Raw genomic sequence first — 24,250 nt, forward strand, 5'->3', positions numbered from 1 at the left:
TCTCTCTCTCTCTCTCTCTCTCTCTCTCTCTCTCTCTCTCTCTCTCTCTCTCTCTCTCTCTCTCTCTCTCTCTCTCTCTCTCTCTCTCTCTCTCTCTCTCTCTCGTTGGATGTCACTGTTGCTAATGTCTTCCTTTGAATTCTTTGATCTTGACAAAGTCTTGTGAAAATCTGATATCTCTATTTAGAATTTGGTAACATTGAAGTTTGTGATTAAATTGAGATTTCTATTCGATCTAATGTTGTTATTTGTGGTTGAATGGTTGAATTTAGTTGGTGCTTTTGCTAGTCTGAAGGGTCACTCTCTGGTTACGGGGTTTGCAGAAATAAGCCTTGTAATTCTAATATTCTGGATCACAGTGTGTTAGGTGAGTCCAGAAATGTGTGTCTCTTTTCTCAATTTGGAATGCCAGGGGGAATCTCCCAAGATCTGCCCTACAGTCTAGGTTTGGGGCATTTCTGGGCACACCTAGAATATTTTGACAAAATTCCAGGTGTAAAACTTTGGTGGGGCATTTATCCCATGAGGTATATTTTAAATTGTAAAGGGGGGCCCACATTTCTCTGCCATATAGAAGGATTGGAGTCATGACAAATAATACATCAAATAATTTAACCCAAATTCTAATTGGTGGGTTAAATGTATATAGGGTCTTTCTAATTGCAAAATATGCTGGGAGTGCTTTATCTGTTAGAGACTTTATGGCCATGTCAAACTGGCCAGATGATCTTCTAGTCAGACCAAGGTAAGCATAGTTGGTGGTGTTTCAGGGTTGAATGAGATCTGGACTTTTTCTGAAAGACCATTGCTTTGCAGTCTTTCCTGTTAATTCTTTCTTTCTCTCTCTCTATCGAGAGAGAAGAGAGACAACTATTACTCAGTCAGACTGTGTATGACACACAGAGGTGACGCAATGCAATCTCAAGATGGCACTAACCTCTAGAAACTACTCATTTCGAGAGGGGTTGATTGTAATCTGTTCTCTTCTACCATTCCTGGCTGGCAAAGTACCAGGATGTTGTCTCTGGTTTCGAATCTGAATTTCGAGAACTGGATTTGAAAACATAATCTTAATGCATCTGAGGACTTGAATATATGAAACTTTTGTAAACTACAAATGATACATTGTAAACTTGATACACAGACAATGAATACAATGTCTTCCATATTGAAACTGAATATGTACATATTTAATTTCAATATTAAGTATAAATGTCAAACTAAATGCAATATTCATTCAAATCATGATATGCAAGTTCAATTTATGAATCCAATGATTCAATTTGTGCAAATCAATGTTTAGAAATCATAAGAATTCTGCTTTCTACACATTGATTTGACTATGCCAGGCAGACTTCGATATGACTTGTGCAGTAGGCTAGAGTACACTGCTGTTACTTGCCAGGTGTACCATTTGATTAACTGTGCTGTCAGTCTCAAAGTAGTGACTTACTGTATCCTGCATGAGAACAGTGCTTTCACAATTACTTACTTTCAAAACGACTAATAATTGCATTTAGAGTTTTTCTGCTTTGCATGTATGGGAAATGCTTTTCATACTGTACATCCGCCTAGGTGGGTTGTGCAGTATACATCAAAGTGTTATTGAATAGAAGTCACTTTAAAAAAAAGACAGAACCTGAAGGAATACAAATTAATATGGAAAGTGTGTAGTATCTCAGCTTGTACAACACACCCACTCATTTAACAATGTCACAAGGATAGTGTCGTTTTGATTTTACAGTTGAGACACTGGGGTGCTTCCCCATAGAGCACCCCACAACATCACAAAGTGTCGTCGATGAGAGTAGAGAAAAGAAACAACCAAAAAGATTGCGCAAAGGGATTTTCATTTCCGGGACTATTTTAGGCAGTGGTTAGTTCTCTATTTCTGGAACAAAATACTGTAATTGAGATAATAATGTTGTTTCATAATCTTCTTCTATAGCATCCATATAAATTAAGGTATAATAGTACATACATACATACACACACACACACACACACACACACACACACACACACACACACACACACTATTATAAAGGGGTGTGTAAGTATGAAGGGATTTGTAAATAAACTGTTAACTATTCATTTTGAGTTTATACTACGATAGAAACCCGTTAGAAAATAATTTCACACGCTATAAATGTAAAGTATAAAGGAGTGATTATAGATTTTTGAATCCCAGTAACTGATGAGGGCAGGTAGCCTAGCTGTTAGGAACGTTGGACCAGTAAGCAAAACGTCGCTGGTTCAAATCCCCGAGCGGACTAGGTGAAAAATCTCTTCACGTGTCCTTGAGTCGCTCTGGATAGGAGCATCTGTTGAATTACTAAAATGTTAAATGTCTAATAAACATTTAGTTTCATTACTGAACTCAGCAGAATATCATATATAATGACTAATTTGGCTAGATTGCACTTACACTGTAAAAAGTTACAGAACAGTTTGAGTTTGATAAAAATATGATAACATTGAGTAATTCTACAACAATGAACAATCATCATATTAGGCCCTATTTACCTCAAAATGATAGCGAAAAATGAAAAATGTAATTATGTATTAACTAACACTTAGGCAATTGGGCAGGTTTTGTGAATCATTTGATGAAACCGCTACACGAGCTGCTGAGAAAAACTCCAGACCACAACAGAAACTGAAGACATACATAAATATCAAAGGATGCAGCTAGGATGTGTCAATCACAGATTGCTATCTCTACAAGGTAAGTCTACTCTGTCTCTGTTCTTCTCACTCTAGCTAGTGTTGAGCAGTACAGATGTTCCATAGCAGGACCGCCGGTGGTAAACTCCTTTATCTCTATAGGGCTGGTTTAGATACTAAGAAGTCTGTGTTAGTGTGATGAGATAAAGATACTAGCTGCTCTAGTCAATCTGTATAGTTGAAGCATGACAGATTATGCAATAGAAATGTAAAAGCAATTTCCAATTGAGCCGAAATATGCAGCTTTTACCGTGAATGCAGTCTGCTAACGCGGGAACATTGCATTTCAATCACACTGAAACTTCAGCGACATGGATTAAATAGAGCCCCGGTTAGAAAGCAATGAAGTTTTCGATTGAAGGCTAGTGCTAAATTGTCATGGATCTAACATTTGTATTGTGGTTGTTAAGTAATACATATAAGAGAGTTACCACAAGTTACCAACATATATTGAGAATTGATTCAGATAAGGCTGGCTATATTTGTTCTGCATGCCGACTTTCATTCATTGACAAATGTTGACATGATTTTGCAATTTAGCAATCACTCATCCTGTCTCTGTCTCTTCCAGATGTCTGTTTGGTGGCAGGTTCTGTTTCTCCAGTTTTTCCTTACCCTGAGCTGTGTGTACCAATGTTGTGCATCCCCTCCAGGCCTACTCAAGTCCTACTCATACTCCCTCAAATCCATCAGATGCACCCACACTCGGGTACAGCAGCTGCTCAGGAGATATGTGAGTTGACTCCTCTGCTAGCCTCTATTACTGGTGGCTAGTCTGCTAGAGCTTCTATGTGCCCAGAGACAACAGCTATCCTCCCATGCTACAGGCTGTTATCATAATGTACCTTCATTTGTCTTGCCAGAAGGAGGAGCAGTTGGATAACAAGCAGTTTGAGGACAGAAGTCTGGAGTGGCAGACCCTACCCTCCCTCTCCACAGACTTCTACCACTGGCTTCAGATGAAGGTTTGTGTGTGACCTGTACCACCTGTTAACCTGCTGTGGTTTAATGCTATAAAAAGTTACTATAGAATAGGAGATTGTGATATTGTGAATAATGTTATGATCTGGCCTGTACAGGACTGGGAGCGTCTGAGTGCTGCCTCTCGAGACCTGCACACCTTCTGGGCTCACCTGGACATGAAGAGAAGGGAGATAGAGAGGGAGGAGGTTGGACAGGGGGCAGCCCACAGGATGGGGAGCAGGGGCAAGCCAAAACCCAGCATACCTGAGAGAATACAGCACATTCTGACAGACCTGCGGGATCTCATGACAAAAGTCAACTTTCAGGTACAGACAATGTGCGCCATATACATGAACGAAGTGTATACTTATTCTCTCTGCGCACTATATTAGGTGTTCATGTAGCTACCCACTATGGCTACTCAGTAGCTACTGTATATACACTGTGGAGAAATGTTATGAGCTCAGTCGGATAAACCTCTCTGTGGTCTTTACAGTTGAGATGTGTGAACAGCTCCAATGTAAGCCCCACCTCTCCCCCTGCCCTGACTCGTGCAGTGAGCACTCCCTCCAGCCACCAGGCCCCATCAAAGTCCCTGTGGACCAGCCGCCTGGAGGGCTACGTCATCCTCAGGGACCTGGAGCGCTACCTCACCAAGCTGGCCAGAGACTTCATCCTCCTGAAGACCAAACACAGAGGTCCTCCAGGTACCTAGCCCAGGGGCAGATAGACATGGTATGCATGGATTCATATTCATAATGCAAACTAGTACTGCACAAGCCTGTGACGGGTTGTGGTTAGAGTGGCTTTTAACTTATTTTGTGGACTAGGGACAATGTTGGATGTGAGAATTTACAAATTGTAGTATTATGAATTATAACACAACAGTATTTTATGTAGTCAATGCACACAGTTTATTTCAGAAGTAACAAGGCAGCTAATAACACCAATAATAATGATATTAGTATTATTCATTATGATGATAATAATCAGCGTTATTATAAGTTGATAATAATGATATATTTCATTCAGTATTACTATGACAGAAATACAGTACTGTGACTCAATATTGCCAAGTGATGTCAATACCTGCTGTTGTTATTTCAACTGCATTAATGATAGGGTTCAATTAATCAATAAGGCCCGAGGGGGTGTGGTATATGGCCCTATATACCAAGGATAAGGGCTGTTCTTAGGCATGATGCATCCCAGAGTGCCTGGATACTGACCTTAGCTGTGGTATATTGCTCATATACCACAAACCCCAGAGGTGCCTTATTGCTATTATAAACTGGTTACCAACGTAGTTATAACAGAAAACAAGTAGTTTTGCGTCATACCCATGGTATATTGTCTGATATACTACGGCTTTTCCGCCAATCAGCATCCAGGAGCCAAACTACCTGGTTTATAATTTATAGTATTCCCTAAGATCATGATTTCTCATTGTTGTGAGATGCTCGGTTGACTTTGTTAGACTGAAACCAAGTTTACGCATAGTGTTGCTGTATGTCTTACTCTACTCTGGGTTTCTCCCGGAGTTTCCTTCTTTTCTTTCTCTGTCTCGCTCGCTGACTCTAACAGCTGAGAGCTGGAAGAGTGTTGAGAAACACTACCCAACATCCCCTTTCTCAACAGTCCTCAGTTCACTGTACTTTCCAAAGATGCCTTTTTGCCTATTTATTTACTTATTTATTACTTATTTATTTGTAAAATGGTGTTTATTTTTGTTATTATGGAAATCTAAATATATTTTTTTTTACATACATGAGCAAATATATTGTAAAGGACTACAAAATAAAGATGAAGCATAAGATTGAAAATGTGTTGTTTCATTTAATACGAGTTTTGTTAATAAACAACAAAGTATTATGAATTCCGGCAAAACCACTGAATCCATTTATATATGATAATATGTCATTTTAAATCAATAACTATCTAAATTAAGATTTATAAGTTCAATTGTGCTAACGGAGAAAATAATGATCTTGTAGGCAGTGTATGGCTGTGGTCTCACATTTAATGGAGAAAAATAACTTCTGTGTGGCTATAATCTGATTGGCTAAAGCAGGAAATCATCCTGTGGAATGATTGGTTCTCTGTGGATTACAGCGAGGTCGTCATCTTGGGTTGAGTTGAGGGGCCGTCTGCAAAACAAGTCAATTCACACGAGGCCATTGTTAGTCCCTAATGTGGATTATTGGTCAAAACTTCCAGTGAGAATATAGAGACGAAAGAGGTCTTTAATACTCTACTGCTTTCCATTTGACAATCCCAGCTCACCTCGTCCTCCATCTAGAAGTCCTCACCCTCCCTCCCTCAAGCCCTACTGTCCTCATAATAATACGTTTCCTCCTCTCCCGTCTCCTGACTCACCACCAGCAGGTGTCCTTTCTTGCCTTTGGCTACCTTCAACTCTGGTCCACTGGTGAAATCAATGACCCCCTCCTTCCCCCGAGCCACCGCAAACTTAATACTGCACACAGGAGGAGAGGATCAGAGAGAGGAAAGGAGTGATGGGGTGAGATGGGATGAGAGAGAGGAGGGAATAAAATAGAAAGTCATTGTGAAAATAGAGTGTCATTAGCACAAACAGCGGATGACAGTTGGAATGGATTGGCAACAATTCTCTGAAAAAGGTAATGAAGCTATCCAGTGTCCAGATGATCAGAGAAGCTTGACCATAGAGAGCCTATTCTAATTCCTAATTCTATGAGCCAGACCCACCTGTCCTGGCTGATGTTGACCTTGTTCTTCTTGTCCGCCATGGTGGCCAGCTTGGTCACCACCTCGATCACATGATCACACTGGAGCACCACATCACTCTACAGGGCAGACAAGGGGTCAGAGGTTAAGTACTTTATGGCACCATGGCAGTAAGTCACCATGACAACTGCTAGATAGAATAACCAGAATGAGGTCATCCTGTTACCTTCTGCTTGTTATCCTCACTGGGCACGTGCAGAACCATGAACCCATCAGTCAGAGAACTCACAGAGATGCCTGGAAAGAGAGGAATGGCACCCTGTTATACATTGCAAACACATGACCACTACCTTATAAGCAATGTTACTAAAAACTCCTGAGGCCTAACCATTTAAGTTCAACCCCCCTGCCCCCGCTCCAGGCCTGCCTTCACCCCTGGCCCACCACCCCCGGTCCCTCAATCCCCTATGACTCCCAGCAGAGACTCACTCCTCAGGGCCGCGTAGTCGATCCTCTGCTTCAGCTTGGCCTCAGCTACCAGCACAGCAAAGGAGGAGGTGAGGAGCAGCTGGCGCGGCCGCGCCTTGTAACCCCTCCTATCATACTTAGTCACCGCAACTCCATACTGTCACAGACAGAAGAAGAGGGGAATGGAGAGAGAAATGAAAGAAGTGTGACAGTGAGAGAGAGGGAGGGGTTGTCATAAAAAACGTTTCTGTATCAATATAGATTCAAAGCAATATACGACTTTGTAGAGACACAGTACACAGGAAACACTCAATTAGCATGATTTAAGTACTCAACCAACAACAAGAGAGTGACAGAGGTGAGACGGGTCATGGTAGACTCCAGTCCAAACGGACACAAACACTACAGGGGGATAGTACTACAACATAATGTTATTCACCTTCACTTTGTCATTGCCCAGAGTCTGTATCACTTTGAGGTTGAACTCCTCACTGTCTGTGTACAGGAAAGAGCATCTGTCAGTGGTGTGTTTGTCAAGTCTGTGAAATGTTGAAGTCTGTGTACCACAGGAGGCTGCTGAGGGGAGGACGGCTCATAGTAATGGCTGGAATGGAGTAAATGGAATGGTATCAAACATGTGTTTGATGTGCTGGATACCATTCCATTTATTCCGTTGCAGCCATGACTATAAACCCGTCCTCCCCAATTAAGGTGCAACCAGCCGCCTGGTCAGTGTGTCAGTGAGTGTGTGTGCCCTACCTAGTCTGGAGGCCACAAACAGCTTGGGGACACTCTGGGGATAGCTGTCCTTCTGGTCCTGGAAGATCTGACTGGCTACCACCTTCTGCTCCATCTATAGAGACACAGAAGAGATACATGTGGAGTTGGAGAAAGAGACAGAAGGAGAAAAGGGGAGGAGGAATGGAGTAGGGAGACAGAGAGGGAGAGTGTGTGTGTGTAAGAGAGAATAAAATGAATAGAAAGTGGACAGAAATAACCTTTCTATGTGTTCCCGTCAGGTGAGTGACAGTAACAGACAGTAGAGAAGCCTACCTGTTTCTTCCACTCTGGCTGGATCCTCCTGCAGTAGGCCCGCATCATGTTCTGCATACACAGCCTGCACAGGTGCTCTGACGCCTACACAGACATAGGGTCAGATACAAATAAAACATTGACACATTGTATGTACAACAGTCAGACGCATTGCACCATCACACCTTAGCTTATGCTACATTTCCTTCAGTGTGTGTGTGTGTGTGTACTGTGTGGCTGCAGTACCTCAGTGAGGCTAGGTGGGGGGACGGGCCAGCTCTTGTCCAGGACACTCTTGGGCGGGTTCCTAACCAGCGTCATCAGGAAAGAGAAACGCTGATGGTCCAGGAAGTACTCATTCTCTGGACAGCGCTCATAGTGGCGGTAGATGAAGCCCTTGATGAACTTGCGTATGATTTCAGCAGCGTGTCTGCGGCGCCTTGCCTTACGGCGGGATTTCATCCCTCTCCAGGCAGACTGGATCACTAGCACTATACAGAGAGAAAACAATCAGTCATATCCCAGAAACACCCCAACAAGCTACAACTGTGCAGAACAAACTAAATCATATTCTCGGCCTTACTTCATTTAGCAGAAAGTGGCTGCAGAGTAATTGCTTGAGGAAGCAGTAATTGAGAAGCAGGTAAGAGTGTGAGCTGTTTGATCCCTCACCTGCGTTTCTGATGCGGTGGTACTTGGCCCTCTCTCTGTAGCCCCTCCATGAGGTCTGTAGTGTGAGAGCTAGAACAGAGCACAGGAACAGAGGAGACAAGATGGTGGACCACAGAACAGACTATATCAATTACATCCTTATTACATTTGCTTAGTGTATTATACATCCTCATACTTCTGCCAAGGGCAGTTCACTGTTTTCTACTGCTGCTCTGCTGTTAATCATGTTATTTTCTTCAATACATTAATTCCCCCCAAACTAAACAGCCTTGTCATCGTCCTCCCTGCTGTATAGTCTTACCGAGGGCGGGCCTCCTGGCCTCCAAGGCATCTTCAGTGGTGAACAGAGTCTTTGGGAAACGGATGAAGATCTTGGTCCTGCAAAGATATAGGGAATTACACATCAACAACATACCATCTCATGTTTCTCCTCATAACATGACTAAGGCAAATGGAAGTCCCCTTACTTTCTGTTCTCCCTCCCTCCCCCTCTCCCCCTCCCTCCCTGTGAGTACATACTTTCCCAGTTTGTATTCCTCTGGTTTATAGCCCAGGTGTTGGACCAGAGTGGCAACTCCATCAGCCAGTCTGCCCTGCCAGTTAGGCCACGTCCCGGGACACAGAGACTTGTACCTGTGGTTACAGAAATGTATGTGGTTAATATAGAAACTGTGGTTATAGAAATGTGTAAATAGTCACATAATACAGTGCATTCAGAAAGTATTCAAACCCCTTCCCTTTTTCCACATGTTGTTACGTTACAGCCTTATTCTAAAATTGATTAAAAAAACTATTTTCCTCATCAAGCTACACACAATACCCCATAATGACAAAGCGAAAACAGTTTTTTTGACATTTTTGCAAATTTATAAAACCATAAAAACATTTTAAAAAACTTATTTACATAAGTATTCAGGCCCTTTGCTATGAGACTTGAAATTGAGCTCAGGTGCATCCTGTTTCCATTGATCATCCTTGAGATATTTCTACAACTTGATTGGAGTAAATTCAATTTATTGGGCATGATTTGGAAAGGCACACATCTGTCCATATAAGGTCCCACAGTTGACAGTTCATGTCAGAGAAAAAACCAAGCCATGAGGTCAAATTAATTCCCATAGAGCTCTGAGACAGGATTGTGTCGAGGCACAGATCTGGGGAAGGGTACCAAACATTTCCGCAGCATTGAAGGTCCCCAAGAACACAGTGGCCTCCATCAATCTTAAATGGAAGAAGTTCGGAACCACAAGACTCTTCCGAGAGCTGGCCGCTCTGGCCTAACTGAGCAATCGGGGGAGAAGGGCCTTGGTCAGGGAGGTGGCCAACCAAGATTCTCTGGTCTGATGAAACCAAGATTTAACTCTTTGGCCTGAATGCCAAGCATCACATCTGGAGGAAACCTGGCACCATCATTATGGTGAAGCAACGTGGTGGCAGCATCATCATGCTGTTGGGATGTTTTTCAGCAGCAAGGACTGGGAGACTAGTCAAGATCAAGAGAAAGATGAACAAAGCAAAGTACAGAGAGATCCTTGATGAAAACCTGCTCCAGAGTGCTCAGGACCTCAGACTGGGGCCGTTCCAACAGGACAACGACCCTAAGCACACAGCCAAGACAATGCATGAGTGGCTTCGGAACAAGTCTCTGAATGTCCTTGAGTGGCCCAGGCAGAGCCGGGACTTGAACCCAATTGAACATCTCTGGAGAGACCTGAAAATAGCTGTGCAGCGACGCTCCCCATCCAAGCTTGTTGCATCATACCCAAGAAGACTCAAGGCTGTAATCGCTGCCAAAGGTGCTTCAACAAAGTACTGAGTAAAGGGTCTGAATACTTATGTAAATGTGATATTTCAGTTATTTTTTTTATATAAATTTGCTAAAATGTCTAATATAATGTTTTTGCTTAATCATTATGGGGTACTGTGTGTAAATTGATGAGGGTTTTTTATATATTTTTTTAACCCATTTTAGAATAAGGCTGAAACGTAACAAAATGTGGAAAAAGGGGTCTAAATACATTCAGAATGCACTGTATACAGACAAACATACCTCTGTAGGAAGGCTTCGTAGCGCCGGCGGTAGGCAAAGCCAGCTCTCCTGACTCTCAGGTTCTCCATCAGACCCAGATATTTGACCTGGTGTCTGACCAGAGCCTCATCAAACCTCCCTGTTGAGAAAGAATATTACATTGTCTGATTGATTGATTGACTGATTGACTTATTTACTGATTGACTGATTTTACTGTGTACGATTACCTGACTGCTTGGCATCGTTGGGTTTGATACAGCGCACATAGGATGGCTCCTTAGACATCAGGATCTCTATCAGTTTGGCCAGGCTGTTCTTAAACTGAGTGGCAGCCTGCAGAGGGCAGCAGTGAGGTGCGATATCAAACTGTGTGTATTTGTGTGCGTGTTAGCTGACTAAACTCAACTTTCAGCACCCAAAGAAAAGCCTGCATTTACACATGACATTGTCCCGTGTAAATGTGTGCTATTCTTTTGTTGTGTAAAATAATTATTTGGGTGCTGAAATCCAGTCCGCCTGCACTAGTCGCTGCTCAACTCCAATGTAAATCATGGAGTTGAGTTTAGTCGGCTGTGAGTGTATATCTGTCTGTGTATGTCTGTGTGCGCGTGTCTCACCGTCTCTGGGCGTTTTTGGGTCGTCACCTCCTCTCTGTTGAAGCACTGACTCAGGATTTGGTTATCTGACTGGCATATGACCTGAACAGAGAAAGCACAACACGGAACCATATAAACACACCACACCACACCTATGGACACTATACTGCATATACCTACTGTAGTGTACACACATAAACAGTGTGAGGGAGTTCTGAGAGAGTTCATGAGTGTGGTCTGTGTTCTCATTTCTCTATTGTTACTCCAGCCTCACCTCTTTCAGGTTTCTGTAGAGCAGGTCGGTGTTTTTGTCCAGAAACCCTGTGATGCAGAAGAACATAAAACAACACACAGAGAGAGTGTGTGTGGTTGAAATCAGTCAATTATTTATTGCAGTTATACTCCAAATATTTCTGTGACCAACTTTTTATTTAGTTTGTCATTTTTTCAGAAGGGGGGTTTACAGGTACAGGTATAGCATTCAAAGTCATATTCATTCAGATATATTCATATATTCAGTTATCATGACATTCAAAAGAAGAAAAAAACACATCAGAAATTAATATAAAGATAAAGAACAGTATCAACAGTTTGGTAAAATTTTGTCTGCAAGGAAAATAAACAAAAAAGTCTCCCCCTCCCAACCCATTCCCCCACTCAGTCCCCATCCACCAACCACATATTGCCTCCTCACCCGGAAACCATGTCTCCCACTCCAGTTAATAGAAATAGCAGAGGTTAGATGGGGTCACCTTCCTTGCTACTTCTACATATTCTGAACAGAGCAGAGCAGGTATAGCCTGTTATCGCTGTGGCTGAGGAATTGGCATATAGTATTTTAATCGAATGAAATTGAAGCCAAGTCCCATATGCTCCAAAACCGAACAAAGTTATGACCATTCTAGTCTATAAAACGTTGTTTTTTTTGCGTTGAGAGATAGAACTGCATTTGGTTTCTGATGAAGCATGTAGGTTATCTTGTTTTTTAACAAACTGGCTTTTGTCTGGATGTACCAATTTGGGTAAGTAAGTTTTGAAACAGGACGACAGAATTTTTGGAAAATAGTTTATCAAAGCTAGAGGGCGATATTGAGCACACTGAATGGAGTCCGTACCTTTTTTATAAAAGGAAAATGAGTGCTGTATTCACATCCCATCCAAATGAACCTTTGTGAATGTTCAGTGCATGCGCAATGTTTATCAGTGCATGCGCAATGTTTATCAGTGCATGCGCAATGTTTATCAGTGCGTGCGCAATGTTTATCAGCGGCATGGGACCCAGCTTCTCCTACCCAAACACTTCATAGAAAGACTGCTCATGAAGAAAGTTGCCCGCTTCCACACCAGTTACAAGTCCAGTGACCCGTACATTTTTGAGGGATTCCGTTTTCTCTTTTAAGAGTTTGATTATCCATTCCAACTTAGCTCGCTCTTTTTGCAGGTCATGAGTCCTCTGTCGCATTGGCTGTCTTCTCCAGACTTTTCACTTTAGTTGAAAAGGTCTCCACTTCAGCAGTGAGCACTGCCAATGATTCATTTACTGGTTTTAATTGTAAGTCGAGGGCAGAGGTAATTTCCACACAAACAATCTCTCGTATAGTGACGGCCAGCTCTTTCTGTAGTCTGGTGTTGAAAACCGCCATGTTCCCACAGTTGAATTGTGGATGGACATATTCTAGTTGCTGAAGTGAAATAGACCTGTTAGTTATTTCTGGTCACACAATGAATGTCCCACACCTTTATATGATGTTTAGTATTGACAAGTTTTAGGAAATAAGTCAGTAAATTTATAGTCATTTGCAAAAGAAAGCCACGATAAGGCGATGCGTTTCAATGCATGCCACCGGAACTGGTTCCTCTGACACGGAACCAGCAGCTGTACTATTGACTGATTGATTAGCTAGCTCACCATTGACAGTGTAGTTGACCTCTCCAGCATAATGAATCAGTCTGAACTCCTCCCTGCCCACCGCCTTGCGTGTCTTCCCATTCGCCAATTTGTGACTGACAGACATAGAGACAATTCATATCTTAGATACAGAGCCACAAATATACACACAAATACATTTTGGGGTGATGGTGCAAATACATAAACAAAATATGACATGTGTGTGTGTGTGTGTAAGAGAAAGATTGGACTCACGTGACAAAATGGGCATGGCCTCCCAAAGTGTCCTCAAGCTTCTCCAGGAAGGAGATATCACTGGGCTCCCCTGGCCTCAAACACTCCTCATCCTACAACACATTTCACATATATATGTTAACATTCAAACAGAGAGAGGGAGAGGACAGAGGGAGAGAGATACCAGAGAGAGGAGAAAGACTAAAGAGAGTCAGATAAACTACTAAACTGAAGGGAACGCCAGTCATTCTCACCAGGATGGAGATAAAGCCTTTGTGTTTCTCCTCCACCAGGTCACAGATGATCTTGTTGTCAAAGTACTTCACCGGCTCCCACTGAAATACACAGTTGCATTTAATGAACTACAACCTCATCACTAGTATACCTCTATTCTTGTTTTGTATTTTTCTCTGAGTACACAGACTCACAGTGATGCCCTCTGCTTCGTATTCCTCCTGCTCAGACTTGAGGGTGAGCTTGATGAACAGCTGCTGCAGCTTCTCATTGCAGTAGTTGATGCAGAACTGCTCAAAACTACAGGGAGATGGTTAGGTTTAGAAAGATGGCACAAAACAACTGTGCTACAATATAATTAGGCAGCCTAATTCGGATCTTTGTTTTACTAATTGGTCTTTTGACCAATCAGATCTGATGTGAAAAGATCTGATGTGATTGGTCAAAAGACCAATATTAGAGGAAATAATATCAGAATTGGGTTGACTGTACAAACAAATGGCTCACACACACACACACACACACACACACACACACACACACCACACACAGTAAGTTAACAGCTAGAATGTTTTCAGGTACCTATTGTGTTGGAAGACCTCAAAGCCGTAGATATCCAGCAGTCCTATGACTGATGATGAGCCCTTACTGCTGTTGTACACTTCATCCTGTAAATAGAACACAATCCACTCAGTTTTGGAGTTAGCAAGCAGCATTACGGTAGCTGGCAAAGAGAGAGCAATAATTAAGAGGAAATAATTGGTGAATTGTTTTGCTAGCTAGCTATCATGATTGATGTGTGAGAGACCTTGAAAGCCAGAGACTGGTTGATCTTCGCCACCAGCCAGGTGAAGGCACGGCCGTAAACCGCTTTGGCCAAGGCATCACGGGCTGCCACAGCCTGCTCAAAACTCAACGGGCCTATCATCTGGAACATACACACACATAAGTACGCAGTACACACACATACGTACGCAGTACACACACATACGTACACACACATTGAAATAAAATACTTTGTGTTATTTCTGGGCTCAGCTGTACTTTATCAGTATCCTCTCTTTTAAACAAATTAATCACAATATTTATGCCATACACATCGATGGCATACTGTATTACTTCTTGGTAAGCGGGATATTAAATTAGATTATATTAAATTATATTAGCAGGCTTCAGGCATAGTTTTGTATGAAGTGAAACATCCCACCATACACACTCACCTCTTCCCCTTTGGCAGTGAGTTTCTTATGAGTGAGAGCCTCTCTCAGTGCTGGTCCATCCACACCCAACAGCTGCAGAACAAGCAGTACAACATCAACATCTGCCTTTAAAATGGAGAATTAGGGAATGTGTCAGTCTGTGGGAGGAGGTAGAGTTCATGTTAGAAGTTCTAACCTTGGACAGATATGTGAGCTGTGGCTCAGTGGTGATCTGGGTTTCTCCATCCTCCCCTTCTCCAAACTGAGTGTTCCCAAGATGAAGGACACTTGCGATTATATTCAACAGATCCTAGCAGGGAGAGAGAAGAGACACATTTAAACCATGACATTCTCACTGTTTTCAGAGTGAATCTTTGGGTGGGTATTTGCAGTGACATACAGTATGTACACCAGTGGAGGCTGGTGGGAGGAGCTATAGGAGAGCGGGCTCATTGTAATAGCTGGGTGTGAACAATTGGAACAGAGTCAAACATGAGGTTTCCATATGTTTGATATCGTTCCATTCATTCCATTATAATGAGCTTCCATAGCTTCCCCCACCAGCCTCCTCTGATGTACACTAAAGTGTTTCTGACCTCCACCTCCTCTTCATGGAAGCCGATGACGGTCAGGGCTTTCCTCACTGTTTTCCAGTCACTCTTGTCATTGATGGAGCTCACCCTGGGACAGCAACCCTAAGAGGTACAGGACATCCCTGTTCAAATTACTACACACACACACACACACACACACACACACACACACACACACACACACACACACACACACACACACACACACACACACACACACACACACACACACACACACACACACACACACACACCTTGACCAGGTAGTGGTATTTCTGAGCGTTTCTCTCCAGGCCCAGCTTGCTGAGCTGGTCTTGTTCTCCTCCCTCCAGCAGCTGGTAGAAGATATGGAAGTTCCTCTCTCCGTGGTTCTGGTGCACCACACGAGACTTCTCCAGTAGGTAATTGAGGATGTGGCCTCCTATGGGTGCCCCCTAGGGGAGGTTAGGCACAGGGACAGTCAAGGTACTGTTGAGTGTGGTCCTACTAGAGCTTCTTTAGCTACATCATGTTTTAGATTCATAGTAAGGCATGCTGTATGGTAAGCCATGAATGTCACATGTATTAGTCACGCACAATCAGTTGATTGATTATTACAGGGGCTGAGTCACTGGCTTACTGGGGCTCTTTCATACTGTCCCTGGGAGGGGTGCGTCACCTGAGTGGGTTGAGTCACTGATGTGATCTTCCTGTCTGGGTTCCTGTTTGGCCCTGTCTGGGGGTGTCCTCGGATGGGGCCACAGTGTCTCCTGACCCCTCTTGTCTCAGCCTCCAGTATTTATGCTGCAGTAGTTTATGTGTCGGGGGGCTAGGGTCAGTTTGTTATATCTGGAGTACTTCTCCTGTCCTATTCGGTGTCCTGTGTGAATTTAAGTGTGCTCTCTCTAATTCTCTCTCTCTCTCGGAGGACCTGAGCCCTAGGACCATGCCTCAGGACTACCTGACATGATGACTCCTTGCTGTCCCCAGTCCACCTGGCCGTGTTGCTGCTCCAGTTTCAACTGTTCTGCCTTATTATTATTGGACCATGCTGGTCATTTATGAACATTTGAACATCTTGGCCATGTTCTGTTATAATCTCCACCCGGCACAGCCAGAAGAGGACTGGCCACCCCACATAGCCTGGTTCCTCTCTAGGTTTCTTCCTAGGTTTTGGCCTTTCTAGGGAGTTTTTCCTAGCCACCGTGCTTCTACACCTGCATTGCTTGCTGTTTGGGGTTTTAGGCTGGGTTTCTGTACAGCACTTTGAGATATCAGCTGATGTACGAAGGGCTATATAAATACATTTGATTTGATTTGATGGAATGGGGTGCTGTAGAGATAGTATAGCATGAGTGTCAGCGATGGTAGACCTATATGTGGGAAATCCCTCAATCCAAGACGTAAAGGAAGGGAAAACAGGCTTACCCTGAAGTCAAACTGGACATCCATGTATTTTCCAAAGCGGCTGGAATTGTCGTTTCGCAATGTTTTGGCATTACCAAAGGCCTGCAGAGAGAGAGCCAGGAAAAGAGAGAGAGAGAGAGGAAGTGAGTGTGGGAAACAACAGAGATACGATCAAACACAGCTGAGAGAGAGGAAGCATTAACAGTACAGTAATAGCATGTTCACAGCAGCACCTATCTATTGTTATGGCTTCGTCAGAGATTGGTTCAAAATATGCAATGGATCAACATGCTTTCCCTCATCTACTAATAGAGTTACTTCTTTGAAGGAACATCATTTTGTAGTGGGCCATTCATTTATCTCATTAATGTTACACCAGTCTCAGTACCCCTGCTATAAATGTCCTTCCTCCTCCAGAGCCTATAGAGGTGCTCCTAGGAAGAGATCCTTGGGAGTGGGCGGGGTGTGTACCTCAAGAACAGGGTTGGACTGCAGCAGCCGGTCCCGGATCGTGCTCATGTGGTCAGTGACAGGGCAGGTAGTGGCATAGTACTGGAGGATCTTCTTAGAGGCCTCGGTCTTCCCTGCTCCGCTCTCCCCAGAGATCAGGATACACTGGTCCCTCCTCTCAGTCCGCATGGCTCGGTACGTGTTGTCTGACACCGCATAGCTACAGGATAGAGAAACAGAGGGGTGGGATATAAACATGATGTCAGCTAGTGATTGGGCTCATACTGGGGTATTCACATACAGTGGATCACCATCTTATAGTAAACATAGACTACATATTGTAAATGTAATGTTCCAGAGCACATTCAGATATACACACACTCATTCTAGTCCTGCTGGGTCAGAGAAAGGTTAACCTCTATGGGATTGGTGTCCCCCCCACAGGACGGTTAAGCTAATGTAGGCTAATGTGATTAGCAGGTTGGAAGTAACAAAAACATTTCTGAGGACATAAAAGTATCTGAAATGGGCAGAAAGCTTACATTTTTGTTAAATCTAACTACACTGTCCAATTTACAGTAGCTATTACAGAGAAAGAATACCATGCTACTGTTTGAGGATAGTACACAGCTATGACCTCGAAAATGTATTAATAAACCAATTAGGCACATTTGGGCAGTCCTGATAGAACATTTTGAACAGAATTGCAATGGTTCATTGAATCAGTCTAAAACGTTGCACATACACTGCTGCCATCTAGTGGCCAAAATCTAAATTGTGGCTAATCAGGGGTCAGAGGGTGACTTACATGTGGGGTGATATCTCGTAGAAGCTGACCCCTCGGTAGCGCTCCATGTGCGCCTTGGAGTAGATCTCCAGGTCCTTGTATGGGTTCACTGATACCAACACTGACCCTATGTAGGTCTGACAGGGAGACAAGACCCGCACACTGCAGTCACCAACCCCTCTAATACAAACCCACAAAAACACTGATATAAAAAAAATCTACAAATAGCAAACATTATGTTAAAGCTACAGATGTAAGATCTTCTTCCAGCCGGATTGCTACAGCAGGGAAATGATCATGCAGCAACAGGAAATGTGAATTTTTCTGTGGATTATAATTATTGGACATTTTTTTGTAGGGTACAACGCAAATCAAGTGAAACATTATGTTAAAGCTACAGATGTAGGATCTTCATTTCAGCCAGAAAACTATCCTGCAGCAACAGGAAATGTGAATTGTTCTGTAGATTATAATTATTGGACATTTCTTGTAGTGTACAAGGCAAATCAAGTGGACAATACAAACTTTAGAAGCCTTTTTAAACCTCCAATCCACTACAAGTTTGCATTCCTGCTGTGCAGGAAAATTCTCAGCAACAAAAGAGTAATCCAATTGAGAACCTACATCTGTATGCAGAGTCCTTTTTATGATAAGATTTCCATATAGCCTATATGATATGATTCTTTACATAGATGAGTTTCTCTCCAAAGCGTCGACGCAGGTTCTCAATGAAGGCCGCCTCGCTAGTGTAGTTCTCCAACAGCACAAAGTCCTGCACCCCCACCCTGTCCCGGGCTGTCAGAGTACTCTCCATAACTCTATGAACTCTGCCCTCACCTCCCACCTCCTATAGAGAGAGAGAGAGAGAGAGAGAGAGAGAGAGAAAGGGAGGGGGATAGAAGGGGGAGACATCATTGCCTGCCACTCTTTCCCAGATACATACAATCCCAAATAATATAATAATAATAATAATAATAATAATAAAAAATGCAATTTAGCAGACGCTTTATCCAAATTGAAACCCACCACTATGCACTTCAACTAGACCTGACATTTTTTTATTTTTACAATCTAAACCGCTGTGAAATATATTTTCAATAACCAAGAATATTATATTTTCAGCTGTTTGAAGCTGGTGTACAAAACCAAAAGTAAAAGACGCAAAAACGAGACTTAAGCATGGGAAGCATAGAAATAAAGCACATAGAACAGATCTACCGCTTCTTAGACTTGCGTTCAATGAGAATGGCATATCTCTAACTCACATTTCTATGTGAATTTTGTCAGATTTGGTGACATATTGCAGCTTTAACCCAGAAGTCAGCAGAACCAATGTGTCGGAGAAACCACCGTCCGACTGACGATAGAGGTCAGCTTGCAGGCGCACGGCCTGCCACAAGGAGTTATTAGAGATAGATAAGCCATGAAAAGCCCTGCCGGCTAAACCCTCCCCTAACCCGGATGGTGCTGGCCAATTGTGCACCGCCTTTTGGGGCTCCCGGTCATGGAGGGTAGGGCAGAGGGTCGAGTTGGGATTGGGCGTATACTGACAACACCACAGCACTGCAAATAAACACCTCCACAAGAAGCTTGTCAGGAACAACCATATCAACCAGAGGAAAGCACACACAGGACGTTCAGACATGCAGAACATAAATCAAACAATGAAGCCATTTCAATAATCCTTAATATAAACAGTGTCTCTAAGCTCCTCTATTGTGTGATTGTGAGATAGCGTATTGGGATGTATATACAGTAAATACAGGCTTTAGCGCCAGTCAGGTTCTGACCAATGCTGTACATGTAAACCCTGGTATTCTTTATTTTTTTTATTTTTTTTTGAATTTTACCCCTTTTTTCTCCCCAATTTCGTAGTATCCAATTGTGTAGTAGCTACTATCTTGTCTCATCGCTACAACTCCCGTACGGGCTCGGGAGAGACGAAGGTTGAAAGTCATGCATCCTCCGATACACAACCAACCAAGCCGCTGCTTCTTTAACACAGCGCACATCCAACCCGGAAGCCAGCCGCACCAATGCGCCCAGCGTACACTGCGCCCAGCCCGCCACAGGAGTCGCTGGTGCGCGATGAGACAAGGACACTACCGACCAAGCCCTCCCTAACCCGGGCGACGCTAGGCCAATTGTGCGTCGCCCCACGGACCTCCCGGTCGCGGCCGGTTACGACAGAGCCTGGGCGCGAACCCAGGACTCTGATGGCACAGCTGGCGCTGCAGTACAGCGCCCTTAACCACTGCGCCACCCGGGAGGCCCCCAAACCCTGGTATTCTGATGACAAACGGAGCACAACACAGGGAAATAATACCCAGAGAAGTTCACCGACATGTTAATCTGAAAATATCAGAAGAGAACAGACACAAAAAATATACCTACCGTGAATTGGTGTGTGCATTATCCAGTTACGACTATTATCCACCAGTACAGAACAGAAATGTCTAGGTTACATCCTGCATTCCAGCACCGTTCCACTACAACCAATCACCCTCTAGTCTGTTTGATCACTCACTGTATCAGGTGTAATCATTTGAAGTGCGTAAGCAAGCCCCCTAACACACACACACACACACACACACACACACACAAAGGCACACTGGGAGAGGAACAATGGGGCCAGGGGCTTTGGGAACACACAGTCCTCTCAGGGGTGTCGTTAGGGGTTGGTTAATGTCACTAACTGGTCGTTATCTCTGAACGCTTAATGGTGGAAAATCCTTGAAACAACACAAGGACAACAGTGGAGTGAAGCCAAGAACTATGAGCAGGGGAAAGCCAGGAGACACTTCCACTCCGCACTCCTACCCAGCCCCCCCCTCTACCTCAGAGTATTGTTCTTGCAGGTGGCCTTCCTGCAGAAAGTAAAACACACAGAGGAATCCCCTCACGCACACGCACACACACACACACACACGTATAGTGATTTTCCTGAAGGTATTTTAGAGTCAGGCTTAGGGTTAGATCTCCACTGAATGTGTCTTTTGTGTGTTTGGCTGTTTGTGTGTTTCTCTAAAATGCTGCCTCATCCTCTACGGGATCGGTGTCCCCCCCACGGGACGGTTAAGCTAACGTTAAGCTAAGCTAATGTGATTAGCATGAGGTTTGAAGTAACAAGAACATTTCTGAGGACATAGAAATATCTGAAATGGGCAGAAAGCTTCCATTTTTGTTAAATCTAACTACATTGTCCAATTTACAGTAGCTATTACAGTGAAATAATACCATGCTATTGTTTGAGGAGAGTGCACAGCTATGAACTCGAAAATGTATTAATAAACCAATTAGACACATTTAGGCAGTCTTGATAGAACATTTTGAACAGAAATACAATGGTTCATTGAATCAGTCTAAAACTTTGCACATACAATGCTGCCATCTAGTGGCCAAAATCTAAATTGAGGCTAACCTGGAATAGTTATGTTACGTTCTCTTGCATTTCAAAGATGATGGGACAAAAAAATGATATTTTACCAGATCTAAATGTGTTATATTCTCCTACATTAATTTCACATTTCCACAAACTTCAAAGTGTTCCCTTTCAAATGGCATCAATAATATGCATATCCTTGCTTCCGGTCCTGAGCTACAGGCAGTTAGAGTTGGGTACGTCATTTTAGGCGAAAACTGAAAAAAAGGGTCCGATCCTTAAGAGGTTGGATTGTGAGTGGACTCTCAAGTAGTGTAGGCCTAGTTACTGTGGCCCTTAGAAGAGATGAGTGTTCTATATAATACAGTGGGGCAAAAAAGTATTTAGTCAGCCACCAATTGTGCAAGTTCTCCCACTTAAAAAGATGAGAGAGGCCTGTAATTTTCATCATAGGTACACTTCAACTACGACAGACAAAATTAGAAAAAAAATCCAGAAAATCATATTGTAGGATTTTTTATGAATTTATTTGCAAATTATGGTGGAAAATAAGTATTTGGTCACCTACAAACAAGCAAGATTTCTGGCTCTCACAGACGTGTAACTTCTTCTTTAAGAGGCTCCTCTGTCCTCCACTCGTTACCTGTATTAATGGCACCTGTTTGAACTTGTTATTAGTATAAAAGACACCTGTCAACAACCTCAAACAGTCACACTCAAAACTCCACTATGGCCAAGACCAAAGAGCTGTCAAAGGACACCAGAAACAAAATTGTAGACCTGCACCAGGCTGGGAAGACTGAATCTGCAATAGGTAAGCAGCTTGGTTTGAAGAAATCAACTGTGGGAGCAATTATTAGGAAATGGAAGACATACAAGACCACTGATAATCTCCCCCGATCTGGGGCTCCACGCAAGATCTCACCCCGTGGGGTCAAAATTATCACAAGAACGGTGAGCAAAAATCCCAGAACCACACGGGGGGACCCAGTGAATGACCTGCAGAGAGCTGGGACCAAAGTAACAAAGCCTACCACCAGTAACACACTACGCCACCAGGGACTCAAATCCTGCAGTGCCCTGCTTAAGCCAGTACATGTCCAGGCCCGTCTGAAGTTTGCTAGAGAGCATTTGGATGATCCAAAAGAAGATTGGGAGAATGTCATATGGTCAGATGAAACATGGTCAGATGAAACCAAAATATAACTTTTTGGTAAAAACTCAACTCGTCATGTTTGGAGGACAAAGAATGCTGAGTTGCATCCAACCTACTGTGAAGCATGGGGGTGGAATCATCATGCTTTGGGGCTGTTTTTCTGCAAAGGGACCAGGACGACTGATCCGTGTAAAGGAAAGAATGAATGGGGCCATGTATCGTGAGATTTTGAGTGAAAACCTCCTTCCATCAGCAAGGGCATGAAGATGAAACGTGGCTGCGTCTTTCAGCATGACAATGATCCCAAACACACCGCCCGGGCAACAAAGGAGTGGCTTCGTAAGAAGCATTTCAAGGTCCTGGAGTGGCCTAGCCAGTCTCCAGATCTCAACCCCATAGAAAATCTTTGGAGGGAGTTGAAAGTCCGTGTTGCCCAGCAACAGCCCCAAAACATCACTGCTCTAGAGGAGATCTGCATGGAGGAATGGGCCAAAATACCAGCAACAGTGTGTGAAAACCTTGTGAAGACTTACAGAAAACGTTTGACCTCTGTCATTGCCAACAAAGGGTATATAACAAAGTATTGAGATAAACTTTTGTTATTGACCAAATACTTATTTTCCACCATAATTTGCAAATAAATTCATTAAAAATCCTACAACGTGATTTTCAGGATTTTCTTTCTCTCATTTTGTCTGTCATAGTTGAAGTGTACCTATGATAAAAATTACAGGTCTCTCATCTTTTTAAGTGGGAGAACTTGCACAATTGGTGGCTAACTAAATACTTTTTTTGCCCCACTGTATAAGAAAATCACAAGACTCTGTGTAGAGTATCCATCGGCCCTGTGGGTAATGAAGTTTTATGGACCTGTGAGGATGTAGAGTTGAAGTCGGAAGTTTACATACACTTAGGTTGGAGTCATTAAAACTCGTTTTTTAACGACTCCACAGATTTCTTGTTAACAAACTATAGTTTTGTTAAGTAATTTTTCCAACAATTGTTTACAGAGAGATTATTTAACTTATAATTCACTGTATCACAATTCCAGTGGGTCAGAAGTGTACATACACTATGTCGACTGTGCCTTTAAACAGTTGGAAAATTCCCGAAAATGACGTCATGGCTTTAGAAGCGTCTGTTAGGCTAATTGACATCATTTCAGTCAATTGGAGGTGTACTTGTGGATGTATTTCAAGGCCTACCTTCAAACTCAGTGCCTCTTTGCTTGACATCATGGGAAAATCAAAAGAAATCAGCCAAGACCTCAGAAAAAAGATTGTAGACCTCCACAAGTCTGGTTCATCCTTGGGAGCAATTTCCAAATGCCTGAAGGTAACACGTTCATCTGTACAAACAATAATACGCAAGTATAAACACCATGGGACCACGCAGCTGTCATACCGCTCAGGAAGGAGAAGCATTCTGTCTCCTAGAGATGAACGTACTTTGTTGCAAAAAGTGCAAATCATTCCCAGAACAACAGCAAACGACCTTGTGAAGATACTGGAGGAAACAGGTATAAAAGTATCTATATCCACAGTAAAACAAGTCCTATATCGACATAACCTGAAAGGCTGCTCAGCAAGGAAGAAGCCACTGCTCCAAAACCACCATAAAAAAGCCAGACTACGGTTTGCAACTGAACATGGGGACAAAGATCGTACTTTTTGGAGAAACATCCTCTGGTCTGATGAAACAAAAATTGTTTGGCCATAATGACCACCGTTATGTTTGGAGGAAAAAGG

At 43.0% G+C, this 24,250-nt stretch overlaps 2 protein-coding genes across 5 annotated transcripts in view; one reads left to right on the forward strand and one right to left on the reverse strand.

Moving 5' to 3' along the window:
- Positions 1 to 2,706: 2,706 nt before the first annotated feature.
- LOC110533775 lies at positions 2,707 to 4,517 on the forward strand. The gene is made up of 4 exons (XM_021618286.2): positions 2,707 to 3,460; positions 3,591 to 3,692; positions 3,807 to 4,016; positions 4,187 to 4,517. Exons 1-4 carry the CDS (start codon positions 3,251 to 3,253, stop codon positions 4,403 to 4,405), a joined length of 741 nt encoding a protein of 246 aa, XP_021473961.2. The 5' UTR covers positions 2,707 to 3,250; the 3' UTR covers positions 4,406 to 4,517.
- A 68-nt stretch (positions 4,518 to 4,585) lies between these two features.
- The window catches only part of LOC110533773 (unconventional myosin-Ic), a 38,087-nt gene continuing 18,422 nt past the window's right edge, over positions 4,586 to 24,250 (reverse strand). For 3 of the 4 annotated variants that reach the window (XM_036990179.1, XM_036990181.1, XM_036990180.1), the window contains 30 exons: positions 18,653 to 18,811; positions 17,986 to 18,101; positions 17,199 to 17,397; positions 16,749 to 16,829; positions 15,596 to 15,775; positions 15,345 to 15,443; positions 14,945 to 15,058; positions 14,770 to 14,841; positions 14,358 to 14,477; positions 14,132 to 14,217; positions 13,744 to 13,849; positions 13,570 to 13,650; positions 13,337 to 13,428; positions 13,103 to 13,197; positions 11,468 to 11,514; positions 11,215 to 11,295; positions 10,825 to 10,930; positions 10,619 to 10,736; positions 9,088 to 9,201; positions 8,870 to 8,946; positions 8,569 to 8,637; positions 8,143 to 8,387; positions 7,918 to 8,001; positions 7,624 to 7,717; positions 7,304 to 7,359; positions 6,886 to 7,021; positions 6,623 to 6,693; positions 6,418 to 6,515; positions 6,067 to 6,166; positions 4,586 to 5,837 (listed from right to left, as the gene is read on the reverse strand). In XM_036990179.1, coding sequence (XP_036846074.1) covers positions 5,811 to 5,837; positions 6,067 to 6,166; positions 6,418 to 6,515; positions 6,623 to 6,693; positions 6,886 to 7,021; positions 7,304 to 7,359; positions 7,624 to 7,717; positions 7,918 to 8,001; positions 8,143 to 8,387; positions 8,569 to 8,637; positions 8,870 to 8,946; positions 9,088 to 9,201; positions 10,619 to 10,736; positions 10,825 to 10,930; positions 11,215 to 11,295; positions 11,468 to 11,514; positions 13,103 to 13,197; positions 13,337 to 13,428; positions 13,570 to 13,650; positions 13,744 to 13,849; positions 14,132 to 14,217; positions 14,358 to 14,477; positions 14,770 to 14,841; positions 14,945 to 15,058; positions 15,345 to 15,443; positions 15,596 to 15,775; positions 16,749 to 16,829; positions 17,199 to 17,397; positions 17,986 to 18,101; positions 18,653 to 18,811 — 3,123 coding nt within the window. In that variant the 3' untranslated portion in view covers positions 4,586 to 5,810. Of the gene's footprint in view, positions 5,838 to 6,066; positions 6,167 to 6,417; positions 6,516 to 6,622; positions 6,694 to 6,885; positions 7,022 to 7,303; positions 7,360 to 7,623; positions 7,718 to 7,917; positions 8,002 to 8,142; positions 8,388 to 8,568; positions 8,638 to 8,869; positions 8,947 to 9,087; positions 9,202 to 10,618; positions 10,737 to 10,824; positions 10,931 to 11,214; positions 11,296 to 11,467; positions 11,515 to 13,102; positions 13,198 to 13,336; positions 13,429 to 13,569; positions 13,651 to 13,743; positions 13,850 to 14,131; positions 14,218 to 14,357; positions 14,478 to 14,769; positions 14,842 to 14,944; positions 15,059 to 15,344; positions 15,444 to 15,595; positions 15,776 to 16,748; positions 16,830 to 17,198; positions 17,398 to 17,985; positions 18,102 to 18,652; positions 18,812 to 20,358; positions 20,468 to 24,250 lie in introns of those variants that run through there. The other variant, XM_036990182.1, reaches the window with a different exon arrangement.

The sequence above is a fragment of the Oncorhynchus mykiss genome, chromosome 10, assembly GCF_013265735.2.
Source record: "Oncorhynchus mykiss isolate Arlee chromosome 10, USDA_OmykA_1.1, whole genome shotgun sequence".
NCBI lineage: Eukaryota > Metazoa > Chordata > Actinopteri > Salmoniformes > Salmonidae > Oncorhynchus > Oncorhynchus mykiss.

Bases quoted from the DNA above. Each gene is read 5' to 3' on its own strand.
- LOC110533775 (XM_021618286.2), top strand. From the start codon at position 3,251: ATGATTTTGCAATTTAGCAATCACTCATCCTGTCTCTGTCTCTTCCAG. The intron at 3,693-3,806 runs GTTTGTGTGTGA...TGGCCTGTACAG, and splicing joins ACCACTGGCTTCAGATGAAG to GACTGGGAGCGTCTGAGTGC. The intron at 4,017-4,186 runs GTACAGACAATG...TGGTCTTTACAG, and splicing joins TGACAAAAGTCAACTTTCAG to TTGAGATGTGTGAACAGCTC.